The 14,058-nt window shown below is 52.3% G+C and overlaps 1 protein-coding gene across 1 annotated transcript in view; it reads right to left on the minus strand.

Annotated features, from left to right (window-relative positions):
• Positions 1-276: 276 nt before the first annotated feature.
• SHB (SH2 domain containing adaptor protein B) overlaps positions 277-14,058 on the minus strand; it is a 135,372-nt gene continuing 121,590 nt past the window's right edge. The window contains exon 6 of the mRNA NM_001192934.3: positions 277-1,153. Coding sequence (NP_001179863.1) covers positions 970-1,153 — 184 coding nt within the window. The 3' untranslated portion in view covers positions 277-969. The remainder of the gene's footprint in view (positions 1,154-14,058) is intronic.

Below are 14,058 nucleotides of genomic sequence, written 5' to 3' on the forward strand. Positions count from 1 at the left end.
TTAACACAGATTTGCCATCACAGGGTGGCTGTATGCAGAAGAGGGAACGTGGATGCTGGGTCAACATTTGAGGCTACCACTGCTGGAGCCTGAATGCCCCTTCTTGTAGGTTGACTCTCAAGGGGGCAAAGAAAACCCCTCTGCCCTGAGCTGGGGGCTCTGCCTCCTTCCCATGTGCCCAGAGGAGTTGCACCTTGCTCTGGGAATGAAACTCGCAGGTAAGGACTTGCCCCCCCTCACTGCAATATATTAAAAAAAAAAAAAGGGATAAGAATATATATTAAATGACTATTTTATTTACATACCCTATTCATAAATAATTGAATCCTTTTTTGACTGCACAATGATCCCTTGGAGATCTCCTAATGATTACACTGAGTGACTAGAAGTGGATTAGTGGGCTTACATCTGTGTGTGGTCGTGTTCTTCCACCAGTATGCTCGCGCACACACACACACACACACACACACACACACACACACACACACACACACACACACTGACACGCACACACCAGAAGGGAGGTGGGACTCCGGGGCCTTCTGGGCTCTTAAAACACCAGCACTTGGCTCCCAGCACCAGGGGGGCCCCGGTGGGGAAAATTGCGGCCCGGTACACAGGTGTGAATTCCTGACGGCTGGAGAACAAAGAGCCGCGACCCGGGAGCTGCCGCCCCGCCCCTCGGAGCTGCTCTCCTTTGTTCATCCTGGAAGGCATCTCTTTGGATTTGCAAATATTTTAATTCACAGAAACTCGAGGAGGGGGGTGGGGGGTGGGGGCTGGGGTGGCGCACTGGCTGTCCTTCAGTCTTTATCCAGGCCTTCTCCAGCCCCCCGCGAGTGGCGACAGCATTCTAAGACATGCAGTGGTGTGCTAGTACCATACACACGACACAAACTGGACACGGCTGGCAACAGCGGCCGGGGGCCACCGGCTCCACGTCTGCGCCCCGGCTCGGCGGGGCGGGGCTCACAGGGTCCGCACAGCCACGGGGTAGAGGAGGGACAAGTGCTCGGCGCCTTTGATGGGCAGCTTCCTGGTGGTGTAGTAGTGGATGACCTCTGGGACACTGTCGAACGGGGGGCTGTTCTGACCCAGGACGTACTTCTCTTTGGTTTTGGCCAGTTTCATGTGCATGAAGCCTTGGTTGCTCCTGTGAACAAAGCGCAGAGGTTGTTAGGATCCGCAGAATGAGGAAGGCCGAGGCCGCCACGCTGCTCGGGAGGAGGGAGGGGGTGGGAGGGCCGAGGGTCCCTCAGGAGAGCAGTTCCCAGAGAGCCTCTCGCTTCTGCTCTGAACCAGTTTGTCATGAATTCACACTCATTACCCGAGAGAGCTCTCCCTCTGGCCAACCTCCTGTTGAGGTGTGGAAGACTCCTTGCTGCCTGGGACAGACAAGAAACAGCCCTGAGCTGCCCCGCTCCCAGCCAGGAATGGGGCCCAGGCCCAGCTGAAATGTGGCCTCACCCGAGAGCCTTTCAATCCTAGCAGCAGACACGGCTGCAGGAGAGTCGTCAAAACTCAGAAGATTCGAGGGACTTCCTCAGGAAAACAAGCAAACCCCCAAACTTGGCTCCTCTCCCTATTACTGTGCAGAGAATTTAAGCCTTGCCTGGCAGGCACCGTGCTTAAATCCCCAATGCCCTGACAAGTGGGCAGGGCAGCGGTTAGCACCCCCAGTTTACAGTGTGGCAGGATGACAGGTGAATTGTTTACAATCTCCCTTCAGTAATAGGGAACTGTCAGCAGGAAGGGGCTGCTCAGCCTGAGACTACATTTCCCAGCCTCCCTTGCATCCACTGCTGTCATGTGACTAGTTGTAGCCAATGGAATGTGGGGAGAACGTGTGCTCCCCAGCTTTGCCCCAACACTGGCAGTCTCCTCTTGGTGCTTCCTCTCTCTGCTCAGTAAACCCTGCCTGCCTCCTCCAAGGCTCAGCCTGAATGTCTCCTCTGCCAGGAAGTCTTCCAAGTTCCCGCTGGCAGAGCGCCTTCCTTCCTCCAACTGCACCGAGGATATAATGCCTCCATCAGCACTTGCCTTCCTGAACTGTAATTACTTATCCATCTTCTCGATTCCCTTGGGAGCTCCAGAGCAGGGTGCAGGCTCTGTGCCCACCGTGCTTGGCATCTGCTGAAACGGGCAGTGGGTGGGTTCCTCGGAGATCAAAGCAGAGCCCTGAGCCTGTGACATGCATGCTGGGTGGGGCGCCACTTCCGCCTGGCCCAAGTGGACTTCTCCCACCTCCCACTGAGGACTCTGACCACATCGGGTCACTAACCCCCAGTCAACCCACCTTTGCTCAGACTGCCCTTTCCCTGCTCACTCAGCTCCAAGCCTGGCCTAGCCACCACACCTGTGGGTGCCTGGTTTCCAAAACGGTCTAAATTTACTGTATCGCTTAGTGAGAAAGCTGGGGCTCTGACCTCCTGCGCCTTCTCCAGAGCCCATCCTTTGTGAGCAGCCCTAGAGGCCGGCTTCCAGGAGACTGAGCCCATCCCAGGCGAGGCTAAGAGCGCTGTGTGGACGCAGGTGTGCAGCCTCCAGCCCTTCTGAGCTTTGGTTCTCGTTTCAGCTGCTCCCACATCTCTTCCATCCAGGACTGGGTTCTCCTCCCTTACCGGTGCCTGCTCTATTAATGCATCAATTTGGACTCCAGGACCATTTTCAAATGGGCAGAGCAAATGCTTAATGAAGTGCAGGCACTGAGTAATACATCTGCTCATAATAATGTATTTAGAGATGTCACCCTCAGCTTAAAGGAAATCGTTCGGAGAGCAATTATGTTTCAAGAGAGAATAATTCCTGTAAAGAACTGAAATTTAAATCAAGATTTTTTAAGGCTGACAATGTTCTAATTACAGAGCCTGTGGCAAGCTTTGCTCCTCAGTGAAGGGTCATTTCACTGGAGAATTACCTCATCTGAGAAGCAGGAGGCGCACTTGCTTAAGCCGGTGCATGCTTTAAAATATGAGCAACTCCCTCTGAGCCCAAGACTCAGCTACCTGCTACCCACCTCTGTGGAGAGACGGCAAATCTGTGCTGGCCTAGAAGAGTCTGTAACTGCTCGAATTCAGGGCCGAAACTGTATGGCTAATAAAACTAGGGACAGTTAAGAAGCCTTGTAGTCTTGGAGGCCACGTGCTCAGTTTTACCTGGAGAAGGGGTGGGTGGGTATGGGGGCAACAGGGCTGGAGCAGAGGTGAGTGACCTGGGTGGGTGGGTGTGGCCTCAGACATGTCATGCCCTCTGCCTGGGTGATATTTTGGGCTTTACAGCTAGTGCTGCAAAGCACAGGATGTGTTAGATCTCAGCAACTAGCTGTGAGCTGGCCTGAACGCCAAAGCTTTCATGGCATTGTGGGTATGAGGTCGCTAGGGGAACTGATTTAGTATCTAAGGAGGTTAAAGAAAATAACTCATATGGGTTAACAGGATATTTTCACACCAGTTGTTGTGAAAACATTCAGTGAGGGAAGTGGGCAGGGATGCTGGCAACAGGACAGAGCCAGAGAAGGAAGCTGAAGCTCTTCTGTTCCCAGATCGAAGGCTCTCAAGGTTACCACATACTAGGAACTCCACACTGATGTCTCCATCTCAACAGACATGGGCAGGCACTGGGACCTCCCTGCAGTCCTTCCTGACTCTCCAGGCCCACTGGTTTTTCCTCTGATGCTGGTATTTCAGTACATACTAGTTTATAACCCTGAGCTGGGCTATGCTGAGGGGGCGGGTGGTCACAAAGTTCAGAGCTCAAGGCAGAGAACTCAGGCCTGTGACCCTGGAATCCAGGGCCTGACTATCCCCCGCAGAGGGAGAAAGGCCCACGAGCTGGCCCTCAGGCTGGAGTTCTTGCAGGAACGGCCCTTCCCCTTGGGCTCATGGACTGCACCCTCTATTTCTCTGGACCTCAGGCTCTCCTTGGGCCCTACTGGGCTCTGTCTCTACCCACACTGGACCCACGGTAAGGCTAACTGCATGGCCTCTGAGGGCGCTTCTAGACTTAAGGTCCTAGATTCCACGTCTATGAGCATCATCTGCTGCCCATGAGGTGAGGGCTTCCTGCAGGAAGGGATCAAGTCAGCCTCATGCCCCCTCCACTGCTGCTCTTGGCCTCCAGTCCCACTCTCACAGGGCGTTGGCCTGGATGGCTCTCAGGGCTGATGTTTCCTGGGCACTTCCTGTGAGCCAGGCCATGTGCCCAGCACTGAAGCTCCAGACGGGAGGTAGCTGACTGGGGGTCACGTAGCCATCAGCTGCTCTTGCTTCCGTCCCTGGGGGCCTTTCCCAGAACCCATGCTTCTGACCTCAGCGCCATAAGCTCCAAGAGAGGGCCCAACCTAGTCCCCAACACTCCCCATGAGGCCAGCCGGGGGGCGGGTGAGAGACATCAGACTCTGAGCAGGTGACTTCTTGACTGCCAGCCTCAGTTCCCACGGCACTCACCCTGCCGGTAACAGTGGATCAGAGCAGCACAGGGGCTGGCAGTAAATGGCCGTCCCGGGGACCAGGGATGGTGTGTCCTGACCGGTGGAGTCCCCCGCCCGGAGGGACCATCATAGAGTTGGTGGGCCCCGAGAGGTGAGCGGGTCTTTCTTTCTGAGACAATCTGTCAAATCCCAACTTAACACAAACGATGGGCAGAGCCTTGTCAACACACACGCAGGAGGTGTGCTGCAGAGATATATCCTGATCGGTCACAAGGTCCCTACGAGTGAGATGCCACCTAACGACAGCTGAAGATTTAAAAACGGCTGCCAGGGATGATTTTAATAACTGCCAACTCAGAGGAGGAAATCCAGCACAAGATTAAAATTTTCGGAGAATGGAGGGTACATCAGATACCCAGCATGCACAGGGATGTGTGGGGCTTTAGGAGCAAGAAGTAGCCTAGGGACCATGCATCCAGGGCCGGGTTCCAGGCCTGGCCACCTCCCCGTCATGGCTTCTGCGAAAGCATGGGTCCCCGGGGAGCTCAGACAGGCTGCCACCTCCTGCCAAGCTCCTGCGTCAGTCCTGTCTCCTTTGATAGGACATCCTGCGAGAGCTAAGTCACAATTAGGGGTGTCTCCAGCGGGTGACCTGTCTAATGAGTCTTGTAAGGCTGGTGGAGGCTGGGGATGCTGGGGCTGTCAGGGTGTTCAGATCGCTCATTACCATCACAAAAAGCACCTCCTTGTAACCGGGATTATCAAACGTGCCTGGCGCGTCAGGCCTAATAACAGGCCCCACCTCGTCTCATAATCATGGGCTTTAATAAAACATCACTCAGCCCGCAGCTGCTGGCCCGAGCAGGGTGCGAGGCCTCACCTCACGCTTTTAGACCTAATTGCTTGATGCATATTTCATGAAGAATCTTGGGTAATAGTTATGTTAAATCGCTTCTTTTCATGATGAAATGACTTAAAAAATACTTGATATAATATTTATGTGGGAGAAGTCGAGGAAATTGTCCTTTGGGATTAGTGTGTAGGACCTGGTTACAGGAATCCACGCTCAGAGGTGTGATCTTAGGTCTACCTCTTTTGAAAGGTAGTTGGGGAGATGCTCTCTTCATGGAGATGCTCCAGCACATTGTCCCTCAGCTCAAGACCATCCAGGGCTGTCCTTGGGACCCTGCAGAATAAAGGCTGAACCCCAACGTGCACCGAGCTGCTGCTACCGGCTATCTCATTTAAGCCTGCAGCAAGGCTGACACTTTGCTTGGTGTAACTACCGTTGTTGACAGATGGGGAAACCAAGGCTGAAGGAGGCTGTGTGCCTCCATGGGCACCTTGGGGCTCACACGACAGGTACTTCCTGTGGCAATGCTGCCTCCACAAGCAGATGGCTCTGATTCAGCACATCTGCTCTCTGACCTCCAGGGAGATGTCTACAGAGAAAAGTGTCTACAGAGAAGACGTTTTTCCTCCTCATCACACCTCTGAGCAAGCCTCTCCAGAAACACTTGTGAGTGTCTGCAGAGAAGCATGCTCCAAGGAGCTGCTGTGGGAGAAATCACCCAGACCTCCAGTGATGGGGGCCTTCAGGGGAAAGGCACTGGGGTGACATCTCCTGAGGACTTTGCCCGTGCAGGCTGGACCTGCACAAGCTTTGAACTTCCCTCTTGGGGCCTGGGAGCCTGGCAGAACAAATGTGCACAACATGATTGCCACTGCTGCCCTTGGTTGGTGACTGGACCAACCTGTGGCTTCACAAAGAAGCTGGGAGGGCTGACATTATCTGCAAGAACCCCAAGGGCCAGAGGGAGAAGCAATCTGCCTGAATCGCAGGGAGAGGACACCAGGGCTTTCTGAGTCCTTACAGCCATGTGGTGGGGTTCTCCAGCTGTGCCATGCATGGGTGGGGGGCATGAAGGCCCCTTCCAGCTGACACGTTGTAGGGGTCGAGGGAGCTGGGGGAAGGGGTTTACAAGGTCACACGCCTTCTGAAATCGCCTTCATGGGGACAAGCCAAAGACACATGCACCAAGTTATAGAGCACAAACATCTAAATGTGAACACTGCTGAGCCAAATGACTTGATTTACAACCAAATAATCAGACTTTCAATAAATGCATTGGCAGCGACTAGCCTCCCCAAGAAGCCCAGGCATTTCTCAAGCTCTAAGTTGGTGGCTCAGGGTGAGATCTTCAGTAAATCATGATGAAAAGCCATCTCCAGGGGGAAGGAGCAGAGAAGGCAATGGCACCCCACTCCAGGACTCTCGCCTGGAAAATCCCATGGATGGAGGAGCCTGGTGGGCTACAGGCCATGGGGTCACTAAGAGTCGGACATGACTGAGCGACTTCACTTTCACTTTCATGCATTGGAGAAGGAAATGGCAACCCACTCCAGTATTCTTGCCTGGAGAATCCCAGGGACGGGGGAGCCTGGTGGGCTACCGTCTATGGGGTCGCACAGAGTTGGACACGACTGAAGTGACTTAGCGCCAGCAGCAGCAGGGGGAAGGAGAGCTGGCCGATGCCTTTTGCAGCAAGGGTTGTTTTGTGCCACAAAATGCAGCAGGTGGGTCAGAACGAACCCATCGGGGGCAATTTTCTCAGGAGTAGACTAACAAAGTGTCAGACAGGAGGACTGCAATGATCCAGACAGCTGAGGAAGTGAGCCTCACATCGCTGGAGGTGTATGACTGGGATGGTAATGTGCTTGATGACTTTTGTAATTCTTCTGGTTGGTGTCCCTACATAAGCTTCAGCAAGAGCACACGAAAACTACAAGGGGAGATGTGCATGCAGAGCGAAGGGTGACATGTGAAATGTTTCAGAGCTTTAGGAAGAGGAAAGAGGACTTTCCTAGGAATACAAAGACCCTTTTGTGTTTGAAGCACATGGGGTTGATGGTGATGGCTGGACTGAAGTCAGATGCCTGGGTCCAAACTCTGACCCCACTTATGTCATTGGCTGGGCAGGTCCCCTCTCCCTGGGCCTCAGCATGCTTGTCTGGAAAAGGTAGAGGGGGTTCCTCCAGCGCTGAAGTTCTCAAGCCAGTGAGAGACGTCATAGGGGCATGGGAGCTGCAGCAGCACTGCCAGTGGGACTGGTATACTCACACAGGGATAGCCAGTTTCCGGGCTTGGGGACAGCACAGTGGCAAAAGCAGGCTTTTTAGCATCTGTGCCAATGGGATGGATGCCAATGGCCTGGGGGGTTGCGGGGGGTGTCTCCTTCTACAGGACAAGCCCCTCTCTACCCATACTCTCCTTGGGGCACTGATTATCAATGGGGCAAGTTTACCTCCTTCCTGGGGACACTTGACAATGTCTGGAGACAGGGGAGCCGCTGGCATCTCTAGGTGGAGGTCAAGCATGCTGCAGAGGACAGAGCCACAGCATAGAATAACCCAGCCCAAACTTCAACAGCGGCAACTCACGGGTCACCAGTGCCTCAAATCCTTCATGTGTGAAGTGGGACTAACAAGAATAGATGTGAGGCAGAAGCGAGAATGTGTCTGTGAAGGAAGCAAGAACACCTGATAAAGGTTAGTTGTCCGGCTCCTCATTCAAGGGCTGAAGATGTGGCACAGAATTTGCCAAAGGGATGCACAGGCTCCAGGCTGTTTGCAAGGACCAAGCGCCCCCTAACCCCCCGTCACTCCAACCAGCAGGTGCAGGGGGAACATGAAGCACCTGAAGGCGGGTCCAGAACAGGGGTCGGGCAGGTGCTGGACAAAGGCAGTTGTTGAGGCAAGCACCAGCTGCCGCGGAGAGGACTTGGAGGGCACAGTGGTTTTCATAGGCAAAAGGGGAGCTGGAAACCTGAGGCCGAGCCAGGTGATGCGGAGAGGGAGATGAGGGGAGCACTCCGGGGTGAGGAAGGTCAGACAACGGCAAAGGGATCACTGCCTGCAGGTCCAGAGGGACCCAGACCTGAGTCTCCCAGGTCTGAGAGTCTCCCAGACTGCCACTTCTGAGCTGTGCCTCTCTGAGCCTCAGTTTCCTCAACTGGAGCTTTCACTGCCCACGCGCAAGGACTGTCCTGAGGTCCCAGCTGGGTGGGGCATGGCTTTGTTTGCACCCACACACTGCAGGAGCCCTCATAGAAGGTGCTGCCCAGGCTGAGCACTAAGTGTGCCCCCGCTCTGCCTGGTCTGCCGTTCGTGGCCGTGTTGGCGGCAGGCCCACCTCCTGTATCGGGGCAGCCTGCCTGGCTGAAGTGGGAGGTCTGGGTTCTGGCCCCAGCTCTGTCACCAGATGACAATGGGCATGGTGTTTACATCCCTGAGATAGATTTTCCCAAACATCGAGTGGTATTTCTCAACACTCTCAAAAGCTCATTGTTATACACCGGGGTCCATGTGAAAACAGAATGGGAATGATGAGGAAAGAGCCTTCTCTCCTTAAAAAATGCTGGTCTAAGGCAGTACTGTGGGTAGTGCTTTGCAGTCAACATTTCTGATGGACACAAGATGCCAAGCAGAGGCTTTTGAGGCCATGTCTTTCCCTGACTTTACTTTACAGATGACATGAGACCCAGAAAGGGGTGGAGGTTTGCTCCCATTCTCCAGTAAACCCAATATGACCCCCACCTTGTGCCATCAGCCATAGGGCACTACCCATAGCCTCTGTATGCTCTGAGAAGGCAGTGATGCTATACAAGGTGCAGGGTGGAAGTGGGCATGCAGAGAGCGGGAGAGACAGCAATCCACCTATACCCCAGTTCTCACCTTCGTCCTTAAAGCAAGGTGCTTACCCTCATTATCCTATGGACCCAACTCCTTTCCTGGTGGGGCTTTCCTCACTAACTGAGCAACTGATTCATTAGCACAGCAAAGAAGGGGACTCGCCCACAAACCATCTGATCCAACTCACAGTTTTACTTAAAAAAACAAAAACAAGTAAAGAAGGAAAATCCAGAAGGGTCTTTAAAAACTGCAGACTAAAACAGATCTATTTGCTCAGCAGCCCTGCCTCTAAGCTGAGGATCCATTCTTTCTCCCTGGAATTTCAAAGGCACACACGTGACTCTAAGCCAACGTGGCCCTGGCCAAAAGCCTTTTGCAAATCATGTGAAAGACAGTGATCGGTGGTTTTCAGTGGAAAAGCTCCCAATAAGCCTTGGGGATCTGGGCCACAGTCTCTTCATCTGTGAAATGGGGAGATCTTTATGACGTTCCCTAACCTCACTGAGAGCAAGGGAAAAGAGCCCTGAGCAGTAAGTCGAGACCTGGTCCCACCCCTGGTTCTCGCCCTCTTGGGCCTTGGTTTTCCCATCTACACAACAAAGGGAGAGGCCGAGGTGATCACTGAGGTCCCACAAACTTATAAAACTTTGAAACTTAGCACATAGAAGATGCTCACACCATGCGATCAGGAAAGAATGACTTCAGATATTAAACAAAACGATTGACCTTCACTGTAGATGCCCCAAGAGTTCCAGGGCTGGAAGAGAAGTGCAGGTTTCTCAAACACAGAGTTTCTTCAAATGTGCCCCGGAATGCCTACATCAATGTCCCCAGGGATTTTGCTAAGCCTGTGGCTTCCTGGGCTTCTCTGGAACTAGAATCAGCCTTTAACACGCTCTTCAAGAGATTCTGATGCACATTCAAGTTTGAGAACCACCATTCTAGTCCTTATCTGGTGATGCAAAGTCCACATTCACATCTCACATCCAGCATTTTCTTTTTGCTCACCTACAGCGCTGGGCTAGCTCACTCCTTGCAGGGACAACCTTTTTCAACCTTTGATGGCTCTCCCCATGAGAAAGTCCTTCTACGTTCTGAGCTGAATTGTGACTTAGCACAGTCCTGCAGGCCATAGCTGCTCCACCTGCCCTGGGAAGGCTCGCCTGAAGAGCAGGGTATAGAGCAGGTACAGACCTGAGGCTGCTCCTCTCTCCAGCTGTCCTCAGAGGGCAGAAGCTCCTATCCTTTCCCATTCTGGTCCCCCCTGCTGCTCACAATCTCTCACATGCTGGGGCTGCAACTGGACAGTGTCTCCCGTGGGTCTATCCCACTTGGCCGTTAGTCCCACTGTCTGGACATGATTCCATCACCACATGCACACCCCAAGCCTTCGCTGCACTTTCTTCTGGTGTCTACTGACCTCCAGAGTCCACTCTGTCTTCCTCCTCCTCCTGATCCCAAAAGACAGGATCTCATTGGCTTTAGAGTGTTAGTGGGTCAGACAACATGCACCTCTTGACCCAAACCAAAAAGGGCACCAGCCCAAGAACACAAAGAAGCAAATGCCCACTGGCTGTAGCCACACTTGGAAGGTTTGCAAATGTAATTTTGAAAGGTCACTGTCAGCCCTTCGTAATTTGGGCTCTGGAGGGCGAATCCTCTCATGTTGGGCATCCATTCTGGCAGCTTCTCGACAACCTCTGTCCACAGGGTAGAGCGTTCTCTCAAAATTAAATTGCTGGCTCTTTGCTCCCTAATGAAATTGATTTCTGCCTTGATACACAACAAAGCTTTCATTTTATTATTTGGCTAGGGTTTGACCACATTAATTACAGTTTTTTTTCAGCATGGCTGCAAGTAATTGAGTTCCCAAAAGTGACTGACTATTGGAACTGATGGCTTTTTAAAAGCATAACTACCACAGAAGTCAAACGGTCAACTCTCATTTTGTCACAGAAGATTTCTGGGGGGTAAGATTGGAACAATTCAGGACAGGAAGAAGCATTTTTCTGGTTTGAAAATCTGAACTCAAAATGGGATTATGCTCACATTTGGAGACTGCTTTTGAGATGCGGGTGTGCCCGGCACATACTACCTCACGCATTTGCTGCCTCAGTGGTTTGATCATCACTTGTGTCAGAACTCATAAATTGCCCCAAGTTTTTAATCATTGTTATTGGCACAAGTCTACCTACCTTAGAGGATACGCTGTGGAAGCCTCTTCGAATCAGTTTCTAACACCAGGTACCAGGGATTGCAAAGTGCCTACCTGGTCCTGTGTAAATGCGTTTTCCCCCAGGAGGCTGTGTTCAGCCAGGGCGGGCTATACACCTTAGTGTCAGGTGGAAATGATGGGCACACAGCTACTCTGAGCAAGTTGAGGGGTGGGAAAGAATTGTACAAGAGAGAAAGGGCCAGAAATGCAGAAAGCTGCGGGGAGAAAGAAAGAGAGCTGACCAGGACTTCAGAGTTTATAAGGCGCATCTTTGTCCACCTGGACCAAATGTTTAGTCGCTTTGGCCAAGGGGGGCTGACATGGTGGGGACAACTGAAAACTCAAGTTGGCACCACAGGGAGAGGGGACACTGCAGAGACCTCTCCTCTAATGCCAAACCTAATCGTCCTTCTCTCTTGCTGTTACTTCCCAATACGTTATCATCCTTCTAGGCCCTGCTCACACGCCACCTCCTCCAGGAAGCCTTCCAAGATGCCACCAGTCAGACTCACTTTCTTCTTCCCTTATTTATTCCCTGCCACACTTCCCTCTACCACAGCCCTCACCTATTCTTGTCCCTCTGTCTCCCTATCCAGCTGGAGGCCTGGTGCCCAGCGGGAATGCAGCAGTGACACCTAGGCTGCTGACCTGTCACCCCTGCCCTGAAAGTCTGTGCTGAGAATGTGACAGGCTGATCCCCAAACCGCCTGGAGCTGTGAGCAGCGTGTGGATTTTCAAAAGGAAAATAGCAAAAAAAAAAGTTCTAATTAAAGCATTTCTAATAAGCCAGCTTTGCCAAAACCAATTGTTTCTTATATTCCTCCTGAGTGAAGCGATCCTTTTTTTAAAAAGGCATTTATAGTGGCAGAAAGCACCCTAGGCTGGAAGGAGGTCGGCGGCTGCTCACTGTTGGGGGGTGGGGTGTGCTCAGCAAAGGACGGGTTTGAGGCACAAAATGTGTGCATATGTGAGTGTGACACACACTCAGACACAGCAAAACATCATTTTTATAGCTTTAGAATTTGAACTGTGGGAGCAAAGATGAGAGCTATAAAATCTGACATCCGATTTTATAAATCTGCAGCAAATACCAAGAACGTTTATGGAGAAAATGAGAGAAGAAAATATAGTGCTATGGGGCTTCAGAAGGGTAATAACCCTGGATGGGAGTCGAGACATCTGGGCTCCACCAGCAACTCGCTGCGGGACCTTGGGAAGGTCCTTTTCCCTTCCTGCGCCTGTTTCTCTCATGCGAAAGCCAGGGTTTTGACCTGGATGATTCAAGACTCTTCTGGTTGCAAGGGCCTGAGGGTGTGGGGAACAGGAAACCTTGAGATTTTACTGAATGAAGCTGGGTGCTTCAAGCCCCACCAGATGCCTCAAGGAGAGAGCTGGTTATATTTCCTCTGGGGAACATCCAGCTATTTACTTAGCTATTAGCAAAGTAAGACCCCCAGTTCTTCCCTGGGGAAGGCACAAGTTTCTATAAATAACCCCACCTGCATTTATACAGCCACTCGGGAATTTACAAAGAGATCTCCCTTCCGCTGTGTCCCTGAGCCTCAGGGGTGAGGCTCAGAGACGTGAAATAATTCGCTGGGTGACCCCCACAGCCGGTGGAAGCAGTGGGATTCAGGCCCTGGTCCCCTGGCCCCTGACTGAGTCCTTCTCCATGTTTCTGTCCCTTCTCTGATGGCAGGTACGAGGTCTGTAATCTGTCACCACGGCCTGGGCCTGTAGTACCCACGTGTCCTCCCAAGTTCCCAAACAAGCCATTCCCAGATGGCTTTTGCAAAAATATTGTTAAATAAATCCTATTAACAAGATGTTAGAAATGTGACTGGAAAGAAATGTTTTTCACATTTTGAGACCAGTGCTTCAGAAAGGAAGCTGTCCCAGGGCATGAGAGGCTTCCTGGCAATGAATGGGCATTTGGAACCGCCCCCCGCCCCAACCCCGCTCCCCCTCTGCCACTCGGCAGGCGAGCCACACAGGCAGATTTATGTGGCTGATACAAGATAATTAAAAACCAGCTGGAAATGTAATCGGGGTGGCTCAGACACTGCACTAGGGAGCTCTCGGGGGAGTAAAGGGCAATGCTGTGTGCCTGGCTGGGAGGGGAGTCGTGGCAGGTCAGGAAGGGAAACCCCACCCCATCAGTGGGCACCTTGGGCGCTGCCAGGCTGGCAGGTGCTCTGGACAACGGGCTGGAGTGTGAGTGCAGGCACCTCTTGCCTCTGGGTTTGGGGCAGCAATTGGGGCAGGGATGAAAACTCGTCTTGAGTTATGATGAGTTTCCTGGGTTTTTCAAAACTGAGAGTTCCAGGTCTGTGTTGCAGCTGGCGGAGCCACCACTTACCCGGCCGTTCAGAAATCGGAACGAGGCCCCAGGCTCCTTGCTCTTTCTCATCCTCTTCAATTCTACCAAGACATGACCTCTGTTTACTCCCACTGCCTGAGTCCTTCGCTGAACTGTTGCAGCCTCCTCAGCAGCCAGCCCTCCATCCTGACCTGCCTTCCAGATTCAGCGACCATCAGATGGGGCTTCTGAAAACCTCTATCTCTAAAGTTCACTATTTTCATTTCGTCTCCTACACAGAACATTTGAGGAGCCTCTTGTTTTGCCTACAGCAGTAGCTCCTAATTGCACCATTTCCTTTAAACCTTTTAGAGAAGGCGAAAACATGCTGTCCACTAATTGAGCAGAAAGTTCATTTTCCCT

The sequence above is a fragment of the Bos taurus genome, chromosome 8, assembly GCF_002263795.3.
Source record: "Bos taurus isolate L1 Dominette 01449 registration number 42190680 breed Hereford chromosome 8, ARS-UCD2.0, whole genome shotgun sequence".
NCBI classification, from domain to species: Eukaryota; Metazoa; Chordata; class Mammalia; order Artiodactyla; family Bovidae; genus Bos; species Bos taurus.